Source organism: Tamandua tetradactyla, chromosome 3 (assembly GCF_023851605.1).
Source record: "Tamandua tetradactyla isolate mTamTet1 chromosome 3, mTamTet1.pri, whole genome shotgun sequence".
Taxonomy (NCBI): Eukaryota; Metazoa; Chordata; class Mammalia; order Pilosa; family Myrmecophagidae; genus Tamandua; species Tamandua tetradactyla.
Genome location: NC_135329.1, coordinates 18,650,593 through 18,669,468, shown reverse-complemented (window position 1 = coordinate 18,669,468; position 18,876 = coordinate 18,650,593). Strand labels below are relative to the sequence as shown.

Sequence of the window (18,876 nt, the reverse complement as noted above, 5' to 3'; positions counted from 1 at the left end):
TTAAAAAAGATAATACATGAGAAAATCCCAAAATTTTAAAGTTTGAATTGCTTTTTAACAACATCATTATTACTTCTTTTAGTTTCTAGCATCCCATTTTAAGGTTAAGAACAATTGCCAGACTAAAAATGATGAACACAGTCTGGCATAGGTTATAATTTACATATTACATGCATAGCATTTTTCCCTCTGAAAAACGAACCCAAGATACAGATGGGATGCTGTATTAGTCAGGGTTCTCTAGAGAAACAGAACCAACAGGAGAGATCTGTGAATATGGGATTTATAAAGGTGTCTCACAGCCATGGGAATGGAAGAGTTCAATATCCATAGGGCAGGCTGTGAAGTTGGCAGTTCTGATAAAGGGTCCCGATGAACTCCACAGGAGAGGCTCACTGGCTGAAGAAGCAGTGAAAAAGTCTCTCTTCTTCCTTAAAAGCCTTCAACTGATTGGGTTATCACATTTGTGGGAGACATACCCTTAACTGATCCCAGAGGTAATCAGCTACAGCTGCAATCAACTGACTGATGATTTAATAAACCAGCCTTCTGGTTTCTCAACCAGTCACGAAATATCCTTCCAGCAACAATCAGGCCAGTGCTTGCCTGACCAGACAACTGGGCATATTACCTGGCCAAGCTGACACCAGAATCTAACCATCACAGATGCCATCTAGGTATAGAAATAAAGAGGGGGCAGTGCCTTGTAGGCTTCTGAATTGTATTCAAGAATTTTGTCCTCTTGAGCCATCTGTCTATTTCCAAATTCCTGAAAACTACTTTCTGGGTGTTCCTGCTGCCTCCAAGCTCCACCCAGTGGCCACAAGAATTCTGTCCAGGAGACAGCTTGGATGTGGTCCACAGGTCTTGAGAGTTCACAGGGTCCGGCATCTATCAGAGGTGACTAATCGCAGTGCCCACTGAGCACACACAATGGGACTTTTCCACAGCGACAATACAGACTCTCCATTTCAGCTGTGATAAAAGAGAACAGAGAGATGATGGAAAGCACTGGCTGTTAACAGATACTAGGTACATTTCTTAGTGCTAAGTCCAGAGGAACAGAACAAAAAATTCATATAATGCCATCTTCTTGTGAAATGCTACACATGAAAGTCTACCACATGAAATGAGGAGCGAATGAACCTAATTTTCTTTCTAAAGGTGTTAATTCCAGGTAGCAAAGTATAAATAAAAACTTTGAAAGTGGATGCAGTACTCTTGCTGACTTCCTTATTAGAGATTTGCTTTCAAACTACATTGCAGATCTCTAGAATCTAAATTAATTCCTTCATTCTGTGTTTGAACTCACAAAATATTACAAAGAGGCAAGAAAGTATGGTCTCACATTTTAACTTACCCATAAGTAATCAAAAGTCACTGAGAATAATGATTACTGAAATTAAGCGACATTTATTTTTAAATATGGGGATGGGAGTGGGGAATACAATAAAGGACCTTTCTAAGGAGAGCTGTGTGAGGTAAGTTTTCCATCGCCACCCCTCATTTTGAAAACTGCCAGGTGTTCTGCCTCTGTTCAAGCATTAGCAATGGACTGAAGGCCCCCAGAGGCTTGGAGCATTTGTAATATCACATGAAATGATGTAAAAATACATTACAAACCATGCAGTGGGGATGATTTTTTTTTTTTTTAACATGGGCAGGCACCGGGAATCGAACCTGGGTCCTCTGGCATGGCAGGCAAGCGTCCTTGCCTGCTGAGTTACCGTGGCCCAGGATGATTTTTTTAACACTTGGAATAAGGTAACCAGGAAGAGAACAGTGGTTCTCTGGCAGCACTTTGAGGCTGTCTTGCCTCCCCTGCCTCTCCTGATTAGATTTCTGCTGAATGTGAGGCAGCAGGTTAAGTGTGCAATGACTTTCTCATTTAGGTTTTAGTTAGAACTTCACTCTCTTGTGATTCTGCATTTCTCTTGATACTGAGGCATGTCCAGGTACAAGCTAAAGACTGAATCCTGAAAGGCAAAGTCCTGTTTGGTGTCTGGCACTGGCATTATAAAGCACCAGAGATCTCAGGGAGCACAGTGGAGGTTGGAGCCATTCCCACCAATGCCCCCATTTCACAGACTGCATTTGTCTGTGGCCACTGGCCACACTAGTAGTTGCAGAGCTGGGACTGTCAGCCCTTCTAACTCTGAGTGCAGTGCCCTTTCTTCTACACCATCTGTTTATTCTAGGTATATTGGCAATATATCAAAACAAATTAGTTTGAGGCTGACAACTATGTGATTCCAAGTAATTCTGATGCACGCTAAAGTTTAGAGGGAGGCTGAGCCCACTGCAGAGCATCTTTGCCTCTGAATGTCAGCTTTAACCACCCTATGGTGATAATTAATATACACTAACTCCACCATTTGCTGCAAGTGAGGATAAAAATGCCACAGGAGAGCAGTGCAATAGTGGCTCAGTGGCAGAATTCTCACCTGCCATGCCAGAGACCCAGGTTCGATTCCTGGAGCCTGCCCATGCCAAAAAAAAAGCCACAGGAAAGGGCTTTTTGGAGGACTCAATCATGTAACTCAAGTGGAAGGGTAAGATGCTTCCCAATAATTAATGATACTTGGTGATATAAAATGTTCACAATTGATTTTGGTCACAGAAAACCCAGAGCACAGATGGAAGGTAAATATGAATTTCACAAGTACCATCCAAAGCAGTAACAAGATATAAATATGCTCATACTCGCTGTTTAAATATTTCAGTTCCTATCCATTCAGAATTTCAAAGAGCGTTCTATTATAGTTCTTTGATTCCTTGAAAAGAGGATGGTGAAGGAGGTTCATGGAGCAATAATTTAAAACAGTAAAGACGACCTTATTGATAACATGTAAAACAGACTATAAATACTCTGGTGACCTCACACATTGATTACCACTTTAAAAATTAGCAAAAAAATCTTCTTCAGAAAACAACTTTTTTTCTTGTGCTGCCATCTAAAAATCTTTGATATAAACATTTAAGCTTATAAATTTAGTTGTTATGTTAGTTGAAGCCTCTTTGAGGTAACATTTTTGTTACTTCTTTCGAATACTGATTAGATTCACTACCTCTTTGGATCTCACCAGGGAGTAATCAGAGTTAGAAAGGTGAAGCTAGATTTAAGTGAAGTCTGATTTCCTCTCATTTTGCAACTTCAGCCAGAAAGGTACAACCCACTTAAAGTGTGGGTATGGATGTGGATGTAGATGAAGAACCATGTAGCTAAAGAACAAAAACACCTAAACCCAATAAAAGAACTCCACTGTCAGAACAGAATTGCTGTAACTATTCCATTCCATCCTTAAATCCCATCTTTTGCTGACTGGACTGGTTTTTATAGCATTTCTCTCGTCTGAGTCACGACAGCATCTATGAGTGAATTCCAAACCTTCTGGTAAGTGTCCAGAATATCCTGAGCAGTGGGTCTTTCTGCAGGATTCTTGTTCTTACATGCCTTATGAATATCAAACAAATGGAATCGGACCATATCACTCCCTTCAACATGTCCCAAAAGAAAACTGGAGACATCAGGGACCTTCCAGATGTCAATCTTCTCGTCGTATGAAGGCATGAGGTCATCTTGAAAAGGCAAGTCCTCTCCATAGGGCCACAACTGCTCTGGGGCCACAAAATCCCCATGAAGCTCCCGATGGCCGCACTTCACAAACGTCCTAGAACTGTGGTTCACTAGGGGCAAGGCATCCAAGTCATTTGCCACAATGCTGAAGTTGCTTGTCAGCAGATACTGGGAGAGTGTCTTGGGCAAGTCATTGGAGTCACACATGACTCGCATGCCCAGTGGGCTGCTGTGCAGGTAGCTGATGATGCTGACATAGTCCATAGCCAGCTGGAACCTGTGCTGCCAGGTATTCATATTTTGGTACTTTGAAAGGTTTAGTGTTTCTTCCAAGTTGCTCAAGGAACCTAAGGGGTGATATTCAGTAAGAACAGTGTTGTCATCCTCACAATAGCCAAGCAGCATGACAATATGTCTACTTTGCAGAGATTTCAGCATCTGCAGTCCATGGAGGAAATCACCTTTCATCTCCAAACTTGTGAGCCTGGAGAGGGCAACTTTGCGTTCCTTCCACTCGGAAAGAAATACCTGAAAATAAGGCACAGGAGACCATCAAACTTAAAACTTTTACCTAAATTACTGAGCTGAGAAACAACTCAACAAATGTCTTTTTCTTTTTTTTGCTATGGGCAGGCTCTGGGAATTGAACCTGGGTCTCTGGCATGGCAGGCGAGAATTCTGCCACTGAGCCATTGCTGCACCACCCTCAACAAATGTCTTTCAAGTGGTATGGAGGACACAGAAATTCATGAAACATAGACCCACTCCCAGAATTGTTTAGTCTAGAAAAAAAGACTGGCTTATGAACAAACACTCAACACCACTGTGACAAGTGCCACAACAGTGTGCACAGGCTCAGGGCAGGAGGAAGGAGGGAATAACTCTGGTAGTGGGAGAGGATGCTGGAAGGCTCCTGGGAGTTGGGCTTAAAAAAAGGATCAGGAATTGCAGGTGGAAGTGGAGCATGCTCCCAGGAGAGGGGACAGTATGAATAAAGGCAAACAGACTGCTGGTACCAAATTACTGCAGTACAAAGGGTGGGGAGACGAATGGGGATGGAGGGACTGGAAAAGTGGGAATTATTCTCCCAACTCATAGTCCTTTCAGCAGTCCTGTTTGGTCAGTAAAGAAACCTAATGGAACATGATGAATGGCAACTGATTATAGAAAACTGAACAAAGTAACTCCTTGCTTGTTGGTCTCTATGCCAAACATTGCTACTTTATTACAAGTCATAAGTACTCACTTAGGCCAATTTCATATTTTATTAGACCTTGCTAATGCTTTCTTCCGTATTTCTTTAGATCCCTCCAGCTAGCCTGCATTTGCATTCATGCCAGGAGGACAGCAATGGACATTTACCATGCTAGCACAGGGCTACCTTCACATTTGCCATGAACTGGGGGTACAAGACCTAAAGTGTAGAAACTCAACTGAAAATGTGACTCTTTCGTTACATTGATTATGTCATGCTAACCCATAATTCTTTTCCAGAACTAGAAACTGCTGCTAGCACAGTAGTGACCTACTATTTATAGCTCACAGATGGGCTATAGCCCACAGATGGGCTATAAATTGAGACAAATTACAGGGGCCTAGATGTTCTGTCAAATTTTGGGGTGTTGTCTGGTTGGGTAAGACTAAAACTATACCTTCTGCTGTTGATGACAAAGTACAAAATTATTCCACCCCCTATAGTCCCAAACAATGGCATTCCTGGGTTTATTAGGATATCGGAGACTGTTCATACTGCACTTAGCACAAATCTTTGTACAAATCTCTGTACACATTGTTCAAAAGGGGAAGACTTGGGAATGGGATATCCCCAGCAGGCTGCCTTTCAAATGGGCTATAGTACAGGAACAAGCTCTAAGGGGGGCAGATCTAAATATGCCTCGTGAATTGGACGTGACCAGTATTAATATTGGCTTTAGGGGGGGCTTATGGCAACAGGTAAAATGTGTATGTATTGGATTCTGGTCACAACTGCAGAAAGGAGCAAGAGGTAAGATACAATCCTTTAGAAAAACAATTGTGTGAAGCCCATAATGCCTTGCTGCAAGTAGAAGGACTAACTCAAAAGTTATCCAGTGGGCAGACAATGGTGGCGCAGTGGCAGAGTTCTTGCCTGCCTTGCCGGAGACCCTGGTTCGATTCTTGGTGCCTGCCCATGCAAAAACAAACAAACAAACAAAAACTGTTGTCTAGTGACTCTGCAAACCACCATCACCATATAGGGATGGGTGTGTGACACCACAAAAACCCCCATTCCAGGAAGTACTCAGCTTAGCACAATGACAAAGTGGAAAGCCTATCTCTTGCAGTGTGCTGTTTTCAGGAATAGCCTGTTAAATGCAGAGATGCATGACATCTTGGGACCTGTTTCTTGTGTGGAAAAACAGTGCTACCGGCTGACCTTCCCATGGTCACATGGAAGTGGCTGTTCCCATGCCCACAGTGGATGGGAATGGGAGCATACCCGACTCTCCCAGTACACTGATGGGCCAGCATATGGGCAGCCTGCCACTTGAACAGCTGTGGCTGTCCAGCCTAGCACTGACACCATCTGGTAGGAAACTAGGACTATGAAGAACAGCGAGGATGGTCATAGTTCATGACCCCAGTGATGCACTGACCATTTGTACTGACAACTGGGGTGGATGGCTACATGGAAACAAGAGCAATGGATGGTGGTCGGTCACCCTCTGTGGGGAAAAGAGATGCGAGAAGACACCTGGACTGCTTGCCATAAATGCAAGGTAACTGCTTTCTATGTTTCTGCCCATAATGATGATTCACTACCAGGCAACATCAAGGCAGATGCTCTGGCAAAGATCTGCAGCCTAATGCCTGCACCACATGAGGTTGTCGAGTGGCTGTACCAGAAAACAGGTCATCAAGGACATTAAACTTGTGATGACCAGCACAGCAATTTCAGCTGCCCATAACACAAAAGCAGCTAAAGGAAGTGGTAGACACCTGCCCTTCACTATGCTGGCCACTATGATGGCCCAGGATGCTTCCACATTAACTTGGTCACATCAGCCATGAGCAGCTCCTAGTTACCTAGTGGCAGGTAGACTATATAGGACCCCTTCCTCTGTATAAGGCCATAGAACTGCTGCTGGCCTTCCCAGCAGGAAAGGGCTACAATACAAAGCCTTGGAAAAATTAAATGCCTTTTTCAGGGTCCCCAACCAAATGCACAGTGATAGGAGAACCCCATTCACTGGACAATTGACTCAAGCCTGAGCCATAGAGCATGATGTTTTGTGGACTTTCCACTTACCCTATAATCCAACCACAGTGGGACTGGTTGAGAAGATGAATGGTCTCTTAAAAGAACAATTAGAGGACGACAGAAGGTCCCTGCAACTGTGGACTCAATAATTGTACTCTGCCTTGACCAACATCAACTCCAGACCCAGGGCAACTGTCCCTGTACCCACTGAGATGGTAATGGCTGGACACACGCAGGCCCTGAGGATACAGGTAAAAAGGCCAGTGGCATTACAGCCACAGGGAGGTAATGAGAACACCTTGCTTTTGCCTGTGTGTCAAGCATTAGAAAATGGGGGAAATAAGGTTAATTAGCCCCAGTCCTGGCCTATGCAGCCATGCTGATTAGGGATCTTAAGTCCATGGGGGATTGGGATTGCTCACAACTTAAGTATTAGGCCAAAGTTCTTTCATAAAATACCAAAAACTGTTTATGAACCCTGAACTAACCCCCCATACTGCAAGGTACTGTAAGTATGACATTATGGACTCTTATTATGCCTAAGCTAACTGTAGACACCATCCTGGGGACTGTGTACCGCCCCAAAGGGAAAAAATTTGGTATGTGAGGCCCCCATAACACGCCTTCTCTACGCACTCTTTTATCCACCAATGGAAGCCCAGCATGTATACTGTTAGACTACCAAGATCTGCCTCTTATTGTTCCTCACAAACATCTTTCTTTTTGCCTGCAGTACTGTGGGAAATACATTTCTTCGGTGGGCTTCTGCTGTAACCTACATGCACAATAGGTCTCAGTGCTGCTTATGCACTGAGTTGCCATCGTCCAGTGTCACCGGCCTCTTGTGGACCGTCACTCCTGCCAACCAAATGATATGGGATGCAACGCTGATGTGGCAGAACACCCACTGGTGGTGAGTTTGGAAAAAATTCTTCTCTTCCTTTCCTCATCACCAGAATTGTATCCCCTAGGGCTGACTCCTATTCCTATATATACTCTCTGGTCCGGAAAAGTCAACAAATTCTGGCCTATACTTGGATATCAAGAGTTGATGACTTAGGATGGCTCACTGCTGAGACTGTCACTGTTGACAAAGTGGTACCTGTCTACATGGAGCAAATTGAAGGGTGCAAGGACATGGAGCAGCTGCCTTGTAATTTGACCATCTGCTTGGAAAACAGCAGCCTCTTCCAATGGCAAGGTATAGTAGATATTAAAGCATGGAGCCTATCCCTCCCCCAAGGGATGGCTCTAGAGCTGTGGGCAAAATGGCTGGCCCTATTTGCCCTATAACTGGATTGGACTATGTACATGGGGACAGTGCTATGTACCTGCTACTCTTTATTACACCTTACAACATAAACCCAGTTAATTGGGAAGTGGTGAGAACTAGATATAGAATAAAGTGAACTGCCTGATGGTTCTACCCTTTAGATAAATTCATACTAGGCAGAGCTGCCACTGTAACTGAAAAACACGTAGCTGCTTTAGCTAATAACACTGCACAAGCACTTAATGAATCAAAATTAGCCATATATTTAATTAAAGATGAAATAAGCAACTTAGAAAAGTAGTTTTACAAAATAAGATGGTACTAGATATCCTTACCACCACTTAAGGTGGTACCTGCGCTTTAATAAATATCCAATGTTGCGTATTGTGTATATACAGCTGATAACTCACAAAATGTTACACAAGTTTTAAATCACACGGAAAGTTACATATAAAATATTGAGCATCTATTCGATGATCCCGCCACAATGCTTCAGTTCCTTAATCTGGCCATGGCACCACTGGCTATGTGGACTACTTTCTGCATGTGCCAGCTTGTTTGTACTCTGTTGCTGTCGACTATGTATGCAATATCTGCCCTAAGGTCAATACAAACTGCTGTGTTGGGGTGGATTGTAGGAGTCCAGGGGCCGAACCACTCCCTGAGCCTTTGTGAAACTCTAAAGCACACAGCTATTTGCATGATCTGGGCCAGTTAATGTTTAAGCTAACCACTTTACAAAGGTAGAATGCACAGATCATCAATGTACACAAGAAACCAGACCCTTCTCAGCATAAAGATGTTAATCTATACCCTACTCCCCCTTCCGGAATCATGTTTACTGTTTTTCACGAGACCCCTATGCTGTCTTTGTCTTGGCCCCTATAACTGGCCCTGTTGATTTCTGCCTACTTGTGAAACGCTTTCACACTGAGCTCTGAACCCGCTGCTGTTAGACTAGCTTGATTACCTGAATGACTGCCTTCTTTCACTCCTGTAAGTAAATTCCTATAACAAAGGTTCATGTCACAGTCTGTGTCTAGTACTTTCTTCGGTCACTCGGCTCAAAAGTCCCCTGTGGGTTGGGACAGCAAGGCTAGGGTAAGAGGATGACCACAAGCCCCCCAATTAGCAAAGGCCAGGATGGCTGGAGTGGAATGAACAAAGGGGGATGTGCCAGTTTGAAACTGTTGTGTGCCCCAGAAAAGCCATGTTCTTTAATCCTCATTCAATTTTGCTGGATGGGACCTTTCTGATTGTTTCCATGGAGATGTGACCCACCCAATTGTGGATGGTAACTTTTGATTAGATGGTATCCATGGAGACGCGTCTTTACCCATTCAAGGTGGGGTTGCTTACTGGAGTGCTTTAAGAGGGAACTATTTTGGAAAAAGCTTCAGTGTGGACAGAATCCACACAGCCAGAGATCTTTGGAGATACAGAAGGAAAATGCCCCTGGGGAAACCTTAGGAAATGAGGAGAAAAAGCTAGCAGATGTCATCAGGTGCCTTCCCAGCTGAGAGAGAAATCTGGAATTTCATCAGCCCTTTTCTTTGAGGTCAAGGTATCTTTTTCTGGTTGCCTTAGTTTAGACATTTCTATGGCCTCAGAACTGTAAACCTGCAACTTAATAAACTGCCTTTTGGGGAGTGCAAAGGTAGTTCAGTAGTAGAATTCTCGCCTGCCATGTGGGACACCTGGGTTTGATTCCCAGCCTATGCACTTCCGCCCCCCTAAAAACAAACAAACAAAAAACCAAACAAATAAAAAAATTCAACATATGGTGCTGCAATAATGGATATTCACATGGAAAAAGAATGAAATGTGATCCTGGCCATACAGCATACAAAAATAAATAAATAAATTCCTTTTAAAAGTCATTTTATTTCTGGTATATTGCATCCTGGCAGCTTAACTTAACAAACTATAACGGGGGTGCTGTGGAAATCAACGACACACTCAGTGGCCATCTCTTAGCCCTCACTTATTCTCCTCTTTTTCCCCTCTTGCTTGTTTGTGTGTAGATGTTTATGTTTCCCTCTCGCTTGTTTGCATGCAGATGCTTGGCATGTTTCTATTTCACAAGAGACTGCAGGCAACTGGGGAAGACTTTCATTTAAATCTTAACCAGTTCCAGGTGTTGCCAGGGCACAAAGGTTGGGCACTGGTAGAACCACCCCCCACCCCAGATATATAAAAGCTCAAGATTCAGTCAGGTGCCCCTCATCTTCACAGTGAGAGGTGTGCAGAGCTGCTAAGCAGTTGTCCTACTTGGAGGGCCACTCAAGGTGGGATCTTATCCCCTTTTCTGGACATTGCACAGTACAAGCAATAGAGAGATCATTTGCTGGGAGTTTCTGTTGTGCCTGAACCTATGTTCCCATCACACACAGTGTGCTAGTTTGAAACTGTCATTCAGTATTGCTGGGTGGGAGCTTTTTTACTATTCCCATGGAGATGTGACCCACACAGTTGTGGGTGATAACTTTTGATTAGGTGGTTTCCATGGAGATGTGTCTTCACCCATTCAAGGTGGTATTGCTTACTGGAGTCCTCTAAGAGGGAACCATTTTGAGAAAAGCTTTAGTGCTGACAGAGCCCCAGAGATCTTTGGAGATGCAGAAGGAAAATGCCCCCAGGAAGCCTTATAAAATGAGGAGAGAAAGCTAGCAGACATTGCCATGTGTCCTTCCATCTGAGAGGTGTCCAGAAGCCAGAGACCCCACCAGAGATGCCAGCCATGTGCCTTCCCAACCAACAGGGATGTTCTGGATGGCATCAGCCTTTCTTGAATGAAGGTAAACTCTTATTGATGCATTAATTTGGACAGTGTCATGGCCTTAGAACTGTAAACTTGCAACTTAATAAATTCCCTTTTTAAAAGTTCTTCCAGAAATTATTCCATTCTACATATGCAATCAGTAATTCTTAACATCATCACATAGATGCATGATCATCATTTCTTAGTACATTTGCATCGATTTAGGAAAAGAACTAGCAAAACAACAGAAAAAGATGTAGAATGTTAATATAGAGAAAAAATAAAAATAATAATAATAGTAAAAAAAAGACACAAACAAATAGACAAACAAACAAACCAAAAAAAAAAAGTCCTTCCAAAAAAAAGCTATTCTGTTTCTGCTATATTAAATTCTCACAGCTTTAACAAACTAAAACATATTTTATAGCAACCTGCTCCACAGGGGGTATAGTAGGAGAGAGGCTCAGAAAGGATGCAGATCTTGCAAGGGCCTTGTAGCCACTGAAAGGACCCAGGCTTTTGTTACAGTGAGGGAGAGGGAGCCACTGGAGGATTCTGAACAGAGACCTGACACTGTTTGACTTATAATTTAAGAGCAGTATTCTGGCTGCTGTGTAATATATTGAAGAGGGAGGGGTTTGCAGAAGCAGAGTGACCACCGTGGAGGCTTTTGAAAAAAATCTAAGTATAGAATGATGGTACCTTGGTGGGGGCTACTGATAGAAGTGTGAGGAGTGGCCAAATTCTGGATCTATTCTGAGTGTAGGATGGTATAACTTGCTGACGGATTGAACTTGGATGTGAGAGAAGTCAAGGATCCTCCAAGGTTGATGGTCTGAGCACCTGGACCACTGGAGTTGCCATTAATTGAGATGGGGAGAAATACAAGAAGAGCAGGCCTTGAGAGAGAAAATCTGGGACATATTAAGTTTGAGAAACCTTTCAAACATCAAAGAGGAGATGTGAGGTTGGAAATTGAATAGAAAAGTCTGGAGTTCAGGGGACAGTCTCAACTGCAGTTAAGCCATGAGGTCACCCAGTGAGTGAGTACAGGTAGAGAAGAAAGGTTCAAGGTTAAGAGGAATGATGAGGTGGACACAATAAAGGAAAATGAAGAGGAGGCATTGTTATTTCATACTTTTAAATATATAATTCCTGTAACATTGGTCCTCCAGAAAGCCTTAAGTATTAACAATCACATACGATATTTCTAAATATTACACAAAATTAGAGGGTTGCAAAGGAACTAATAGAAAGAATCATGTCCTTGTTTTGGCCACACATGTACTAAAATTGGAATGATACAGAGAAGATTAGCATGGCTCCTGTGCAAGAATGGCATGCAAATCTTGAAGAATGAATCAAATGTATTCTTCTGACAAGATCCAACCCAAATTGTACAGGTGTTTAATATACTATAACTTCCTTTAAAGGAAAAAAACTACTCAATGTAGAAACTGATTCTCAACCGTGACTTGTGATCTCCTCAAGTCACCGTCTTGGGTTGGGCACACAATACTTTGTTGGAAACATGGTCAGCATCACATGTGGCCATGCTGCCTCCTGCTCTTCCACAGTAAAATGAGGTATGATCCAAATTGCTACTCTGGTGTCCACAGCTATATGACTGAACATTCTGGAAGAATGAATGTCTCTGCTATAACATCTGTTCTTGCTCTTGCTGCCCCAAATCTATACTGTAGAAAATGAGAAGTCTTCCATGACTTAGTTATTACTGCCCTTGAGATGGCTGGGACTGTATGAATCTGGGTCTTTTAATGTAATTTTGGGTTTAAAAATATAAAAGGGATAGATCCTTGTTATCCCTAAGGAATAAGCCTAGAATGAAGAGAGGAAGAGGTTGGGGAAGGGAACTTTTACTTTGTACTTGACTTCTGTATCAGTCAGGGTTCTCCTGAGAAACAGAACCAACAGGAGAGCTCTGTAAATATGAGATTTATAAAGGTGTCCCACACAACTCTGGGAATGCGAGAGTCCAAAATCCATAGGGCAGGCTGGCAACAATAAGAAGGAGCTGGCTATGTCAAGAGGTGAGGGAAGAGGATTTCAGGCAGAGAAAAGCAACTACAAAGGCCCCAAGGTGAGAACGGGCTTGATTTGATCAAGGAAGAAAAGAAAGGCCAGAGTAAATGCAGGGTAGACAACAGGGATCTGTGATGAGTTTGGGGAGACAGACAGGGCCCAAATCATCAGGTATGGTGTTGCAGACTGTGGTAAGGCGCTTGGACTTTTTTTCCTCCTAAGAGTAGCAGGAAGCCACCAACAGGGTTTTAAGGAGGAAAGTGGCATGATTTGATATGTGTTTAAAAGGTTATTTTGATGGCTGCACCGTAAATAGCAAAAGTGGAAGCAGGGAGACCTGAGAGAAGGCAAGATACAGTGGTGATTTAATTAGGATGTGTCACAGGAAAGATCTAGCTTGAGACATATTTTAGAAATACAACTGATGAAACTTGCTCCTGGCTTAGTTAGGGCGTGAGGAGGGGTGCTGATAAGAGGAACTGAGGTGACTTCCAGGACTCTGGCTCAAGCTACTGGGTGGGAAGTGGGGCCTTTTACCAAGACAGGGAAGGCTGGTGAAGAACAACTTCAGAGGGGGAAAATGATCTAGAATTCCAAATTGGACATATTGAGATGCTCAAGAGACCTCCAAGAAAGATAAATAAATCTGTGGCTCAGTGAAGGTATATCCTAGAGAGATAACTTGGGAGTCATCAGAATAAAAAAATGAATGTAAACCCATGGAATGGGATAGCTAAGTGTATCTAAGTATATCTTAAACAAAAGAAAAGAATCTAGGAAGAAACTATGAGAAATTTTAACATTTTAGAGCAAGGCTTCTCAGCCTCCACACTGTTGACATTTTGTCCAAATAACTTTTTATTGAAGGGTGGGAGCTGTCTGCATTGGAGGATGTTTAGCAGTGTTGCTGGCCACTGGATGACAGTTGTACGCCACCCCCAGTTGTAACAACTACAAGTATGTCTCCAGGCATTGCTAAGTGTTTCCCTGAAGAGCAGAAATTGCCCCCAATTGAGAACCACAAGTTTAGAGACAAAATGGGGGGAAGGAAGCCAGCAAAGGAGAGTATTTTGGTTTCCTAATGTTGTTGGGAGGTAATATACCAGAAATGGATTGCATTTTACAAAGGGGTTACAAATTTACAGTTCAAAGGCCATGAAAATGTCCAAATTAAGGCATCAACAAGAGGATATCGTCACTTAAAAAAGGCTGATCACGTCTGGGTTTCTCTCTCACATGGGAATGGAGATGACTGCAGGCCCTTTGTTCCTGAGTTTTGTTACTTTCAGCTCCTGATTCCAGTGGTCTCCTCGCTGAGCTTCTGTCTGTCTCCAATCATCTCCAAATGTCACTTGGTTTAATCTCTCTGCTCACTGTGTCGGCTCTGAACTCTCGGTGAGCTCTTTTAAGGACTCTAGTAAACTAATTAAGACCCACCTTGAATGGGTGGGATCACATCTCCATGGAAATAACTTAATCAAAACATCCCACTCACAATATGTCTGCACCCACAAGATTGGATTTAAAAAGCATGGCTTTTCTGGGCGTCCATGACAGCTTCAAACCAGCACAGAGAGGAAATTAGGAATGATCAGTGAGAGGAAGGAAGTTAAGAAGATGTGGTGTCATGCAAACCAGGTGTGGTAGTTAGATTCAGTTGCCAACTTGGCCAGGTGAAGACATCTATTTCTGTTGCTGTGGACGTGAGCCAATGGTACATGAATCTCATCTGTTGCTGATTACATCTGCAGTCAGCTAGGAGGCGTGCCTGCTGCAATGAATGACATTTGACTTAATGGGCTGGGCTGGTACTTAAATGAGGGAGCGCAACATAGCACAGCCCATGCAGCTTGGCATACCTCACCTCAGCACTCGCAGCTCAGACCAGGCCTTTGAGATGCAGAAAGCTTTCCAGGGAAAGCTGCTGGAACCCAGAGGCCTGGAGAGAAGGCCAGTAGAGATTACCCAGAGCTTTCCCACATAAGAAAGAACCTCAGATGAAAGTTAGCTGCCTTTCCTCTGAAGAACTAACAAAAAAAAAAATCCCCTTTTATTAAAAGCCAATCCATCTCTGGTGTGTTGCATTCCAGCAGCTAGCAAACTAGAACACTAGGAGAGACCAGTGTTGCAAGGAGAGAGGAGTTAACTGGATCAAGTGCTACTGAAAAGATGAAGTAAAAGGAACAGAAAAACGTGTCCAATCTGGAGTTTGCTGGTGATCTTGATAGGAGAGTTTTGTTGGAATGGTGGTGTTTGGAAGTCAACTGGGAAAAGGCTGCAAGAGTGAATGGGAAAATAGTTATAGATGTTTAGTGTAAAAGAAAACGAAAATGGGCAGTAGCTACAGAGGAAACCGAAGGAAGGTGCTTTTCTTTATTTTAAAAGTGTGTGTATTCCAATAGGATCATCTCAGAAAGGGAAAGACCCATGATGCCGAGAGAAGACATGACTGACAAGAGTGAAGTCCTAAGAAGTAAGGATGGGTACCCTAGCTGGCAGCTTTATAGATCAGGTGGTGGTGGGAACAGTGGCTTCTGTTCTTATAATGCATGAAACAAGATCATAAGCTAAGACAGCGGTGGAGGATGTTTGAAGAAATATTTATTTCAGAGAATGGGAAAGAAAACTAAGGGAACAGAGCACGATATACTGGGCTGTGCTGAGTGACACCTGAGTTTGTGGACATGCAATGAATTATGAGCGAGTAGTGTTTTTCTCTTGCTACCTTTCAAGTGAAGATGCCAAGGAGGCAGGCAGTTGGCTTCAACCAAGTTTGAGGATCTCCAATTAGGTGTGATCGAAACTGAGGGGTACAAGGGTGTTGTTGCAAGTGCTTGGCGTAAGAGTGATGAGTATAAAAGACCACCAAGTTTTTGCTGCATAAATAGGGGAATGAAGACAGGAGGGAGTGTCAGAAAGTAAAAAATAGTGGGATCAATACACTGGAGGTCTCGATGAGATTGAAGAATTGTTGAAGCAAGGGAGCTAGACGGACAGGAGACAGAAGTCGGGGCGGTGAGATATCAAGAACTTTGGTTATAGAATTCCTATTTAAAAACATAAGCCTTGGGCGGGCCACGGTGGCTCAACAGGCAGAGTTCTCGCCTGCCATGCCAGAGACCTGGGTTCGATTTCCGGTGCCTGCCCATGCAAAAACAAACAAACAAACAAACAAACAAACATAAGCCTTCTACAGCATGGATGAAACTTGAAAAGTTACGCTATGTGAAAGAAGCCAGACACGAAAGACCACATATGGTGTGAGTCCATTGATACCACATGCCCAATGCAGGCAAATCCATAGAGATAGAAAGTAAATTAGTGATTGTCTTAGGCCAGGGTTGGGTGGGAAGAGACAGCCAATGAGTACAGGATATCTTTTTGGGAACATGAAAATGTTCTAAAATTGACTGTGAATATACTAAAACCATTGAATTGTATATTTTAAATGGGTGAATTGTATGGTGTATGAATTACATCTTAATAAAGAAGATCAAAGTTGGAGGACCCACACTTCCTGGTTTCAAAACTTATTTCAAAACTACAGTAATCAAAATAGCATCATACTGGCACAAGGATAGACTTGTAGATCAATGGAATCAAATTGAGAATTCAGAAATAAACCCTCACATCTATGACCAATTGATTTCTTTTTTTTTTGTATGCTGCACAGCGGGGGTCACATTTCATTATTTTTCTACATGAATATCCCATTATTGCAACACCATTTGTTGTATGTTTTCTTTCTTTCTTTTTTTTTTTTAAGTGCATGGGCCAGGAATCACATCTGGGTCTCTCACATGGCAGATGACAATTCGACCAATGAACTGCCTATGAATCCTGGCCAACTGATTTTCTTTTTTCATTACATAGTTGCATATTCATCATCATGATCATTTCTTAGAACATTTGCATCAATTCAGAAAAAGAAATAAAAAAGAAAACAGAAAAAAATTCATACATACCATACCCCTTGCCCCTCCCTTTCATTGATCACTAGCATTTCAATCTACTCAATTTCTTTTAACATTTATTCCCCCTACTATTTATTTATTTTTAATCTATATATTTTACTCATCTGTTGATAAGGTAGATAAAAGGAGCATCAGACACAAAGTTTTTACAATCACACAGTCACATTGTGAAAGCTATATCATTATACAATCATCTTCAAGAAACATGGCTACTAGAACACAGCTCTACATTTTTAGGCAGTTCCCTTCAGCCTCTCCATTACACCTTAACTAAAAAGGTGATATCTATATAATATGTAAGAATAACCTCCAGGATAACCTCTCGACTCTGTTTGGAATCTCTCAGCCACTGACACTTCATTTTGTCCCATTTTGCTCTTCCCCCTTTTGGTCGAGAAGATTTTCTCAATTCTTTGATGCTCAGTCCCAGCTCATTCTAGGGTTTCTGTCCCACACTGCCAGGAAGGTCCACACCCCTGGAAGTCATGTCCCACGTGAACAGGGGGAGGGCAGTGAGTTTGCTTGTCATGTTGGCTGAGAGAGAGAGCTGGCCAACTGATTTTTGACAAAGGTGCTAAGTCCACTCAATTGGGAAAGAATAATGTCTTCAACAAATGGTACTGGGAAAACTGGATAGCCATATGTAAAAGGCTCCTACCTCACACCATATACAAATCAACTCAAATGGATCAAAGACTTAAATAGAAGAGCTAAAACTATAAGACCCCTAGAAGGAAATATAGGGAAGCATCTTCAGAAATTTATTTTAGGAAATAATTTGCTCATCAAAAGTATGAGCAACACAGATGTGGCCCCTCTCTCCTGCCAACACGATGAGCAGTCTCACCACCCTCCCCCTCTCTGCATGGGACATGACTCCCAGGGGTGTGGACCTTCCTGGCAACGTGGGACAGAGATCCTGAAATGAGCTGAGACTCAGCATCAAGGGACTGAGAAAAACCCTAGAATGAGCTGAGAATTAACATCAAGGGATTGAGAGAAACTTCTCGACCAAAAGGGGGAAGAGTAAAATCAGACAAAGTGTCAATGGCTAAGAGATTCCAAACAGAGTCGAGAGGTTATCCTGGAGGTTATTCTTACGCATTAAGTAGATATCACCTTGTTGTTCAAGATGTAGTGGAGAGGCTGGAGGGAATTGCCTGAAAATGTAGTGCTGTGTTCCAGTAGCCATGTTTCTTGATGATGATTGAACTATGATATAGCTTTCACAATGAGACTCTGCGAATGTGAAAACCTTATTTCTGATGCTCCTTTTAGCTACTATATCAACAGAAGAGTAGAACATATGGAATAAAAATAAATAATAGGGGGAACAAATGTTAAAATAAATTTAGTTTGAAATGCTAGTGGTAAATGAAAGCGAGGGGTAAGGGGTATGGTATGTATAGTCTTTTTTTCCCTCTATTATCATTTTATTTCTTTTTCTGTTGTCTTTTTATTTCTTTTTCTAAATCAATGCAAATGTACTAAGAAATGATGAATATGCAACTATGTGATGATATTAAGAATTACTGATTGTATATGTAGAATGGAATGATATCTAAATGTTTTGTTTGTTAATTTTTTTTTAATTAATAAAAAAAGTTTTAAAAAAAAGTATGAGCAACAAAAGAAACAATAGATAAATGGGACTCCATCAAATTTAAAAACTTCATGCATCAAAGGACTTCATCACGAAAGTAAAACATAACATACAGAATGGGTGAAAAAATTAAGAAACTGCATATCTGATAAAGTCTTAATAACTAGAATATATAAAGAAATCCTACAATTCAACAAGAAAAAGATGAACAACCCAATTTTAAAAATGGACAAAAGACTTGAACAGGCATTTCTCAAAGAAGATATACAAATGACCAAAAAGCACATGAAAAGATGTTCAACATCATTAGCCATTAAGGAATTGCAAATGAAAACTCCAATGAGATACCATTTTACATCACTACAATGACTATTATTTATTAAAAAAAAAAAAGTAACAAGTGT

At 42.0% G+C, this 18,876-nt stretch overlaps 1 protein-coding gene and 1 non-coding gene across 4 annotated transcripts in view; one reads left to right on the top strand and one right to left on the bottom strand.

Moving 5' to 3' along the window:
• Positions 1-267: 267 nt before the first annotated feature.
• Positions 268-18,876, bottom strand: part of LOC143677087 (protein O-mannose kinase-like) — a 28,198-nt gene continuing 9,589 nt past the window's right edge. For 2 of the 3 annotated variants that reach the window (XM_077152644.1, XM_077152645.1), the window contains exons 4-5: positions 3,389-4,105; positions 268-975 (exon numbers count right to left, since the gene is read on the bottom strand). In XM_077152644.1, the coding sequence (XP_077008759.1) occupies positions 895-975; positions 3,389-4,105 (798 nt within the window). In that variant the 3' untranslated portion in view covers positions 268-894. Of the gene's footprint in view, positions 976-1,393; positions 4,106-18,876 lie in introns of those variants that run through there. The other variant, XM_077152646.1, reaches the window with a different exon arrangement.
• LOC143678500 (U6 spliceosomal RNA) lies at positions 12,120-12,223 on the top strand. Its single transcript, XR_013173303.1, has one exon. It is a non-coding gene; the product is annotated as a U6 spliceosomal RNA (small nuclear RNA).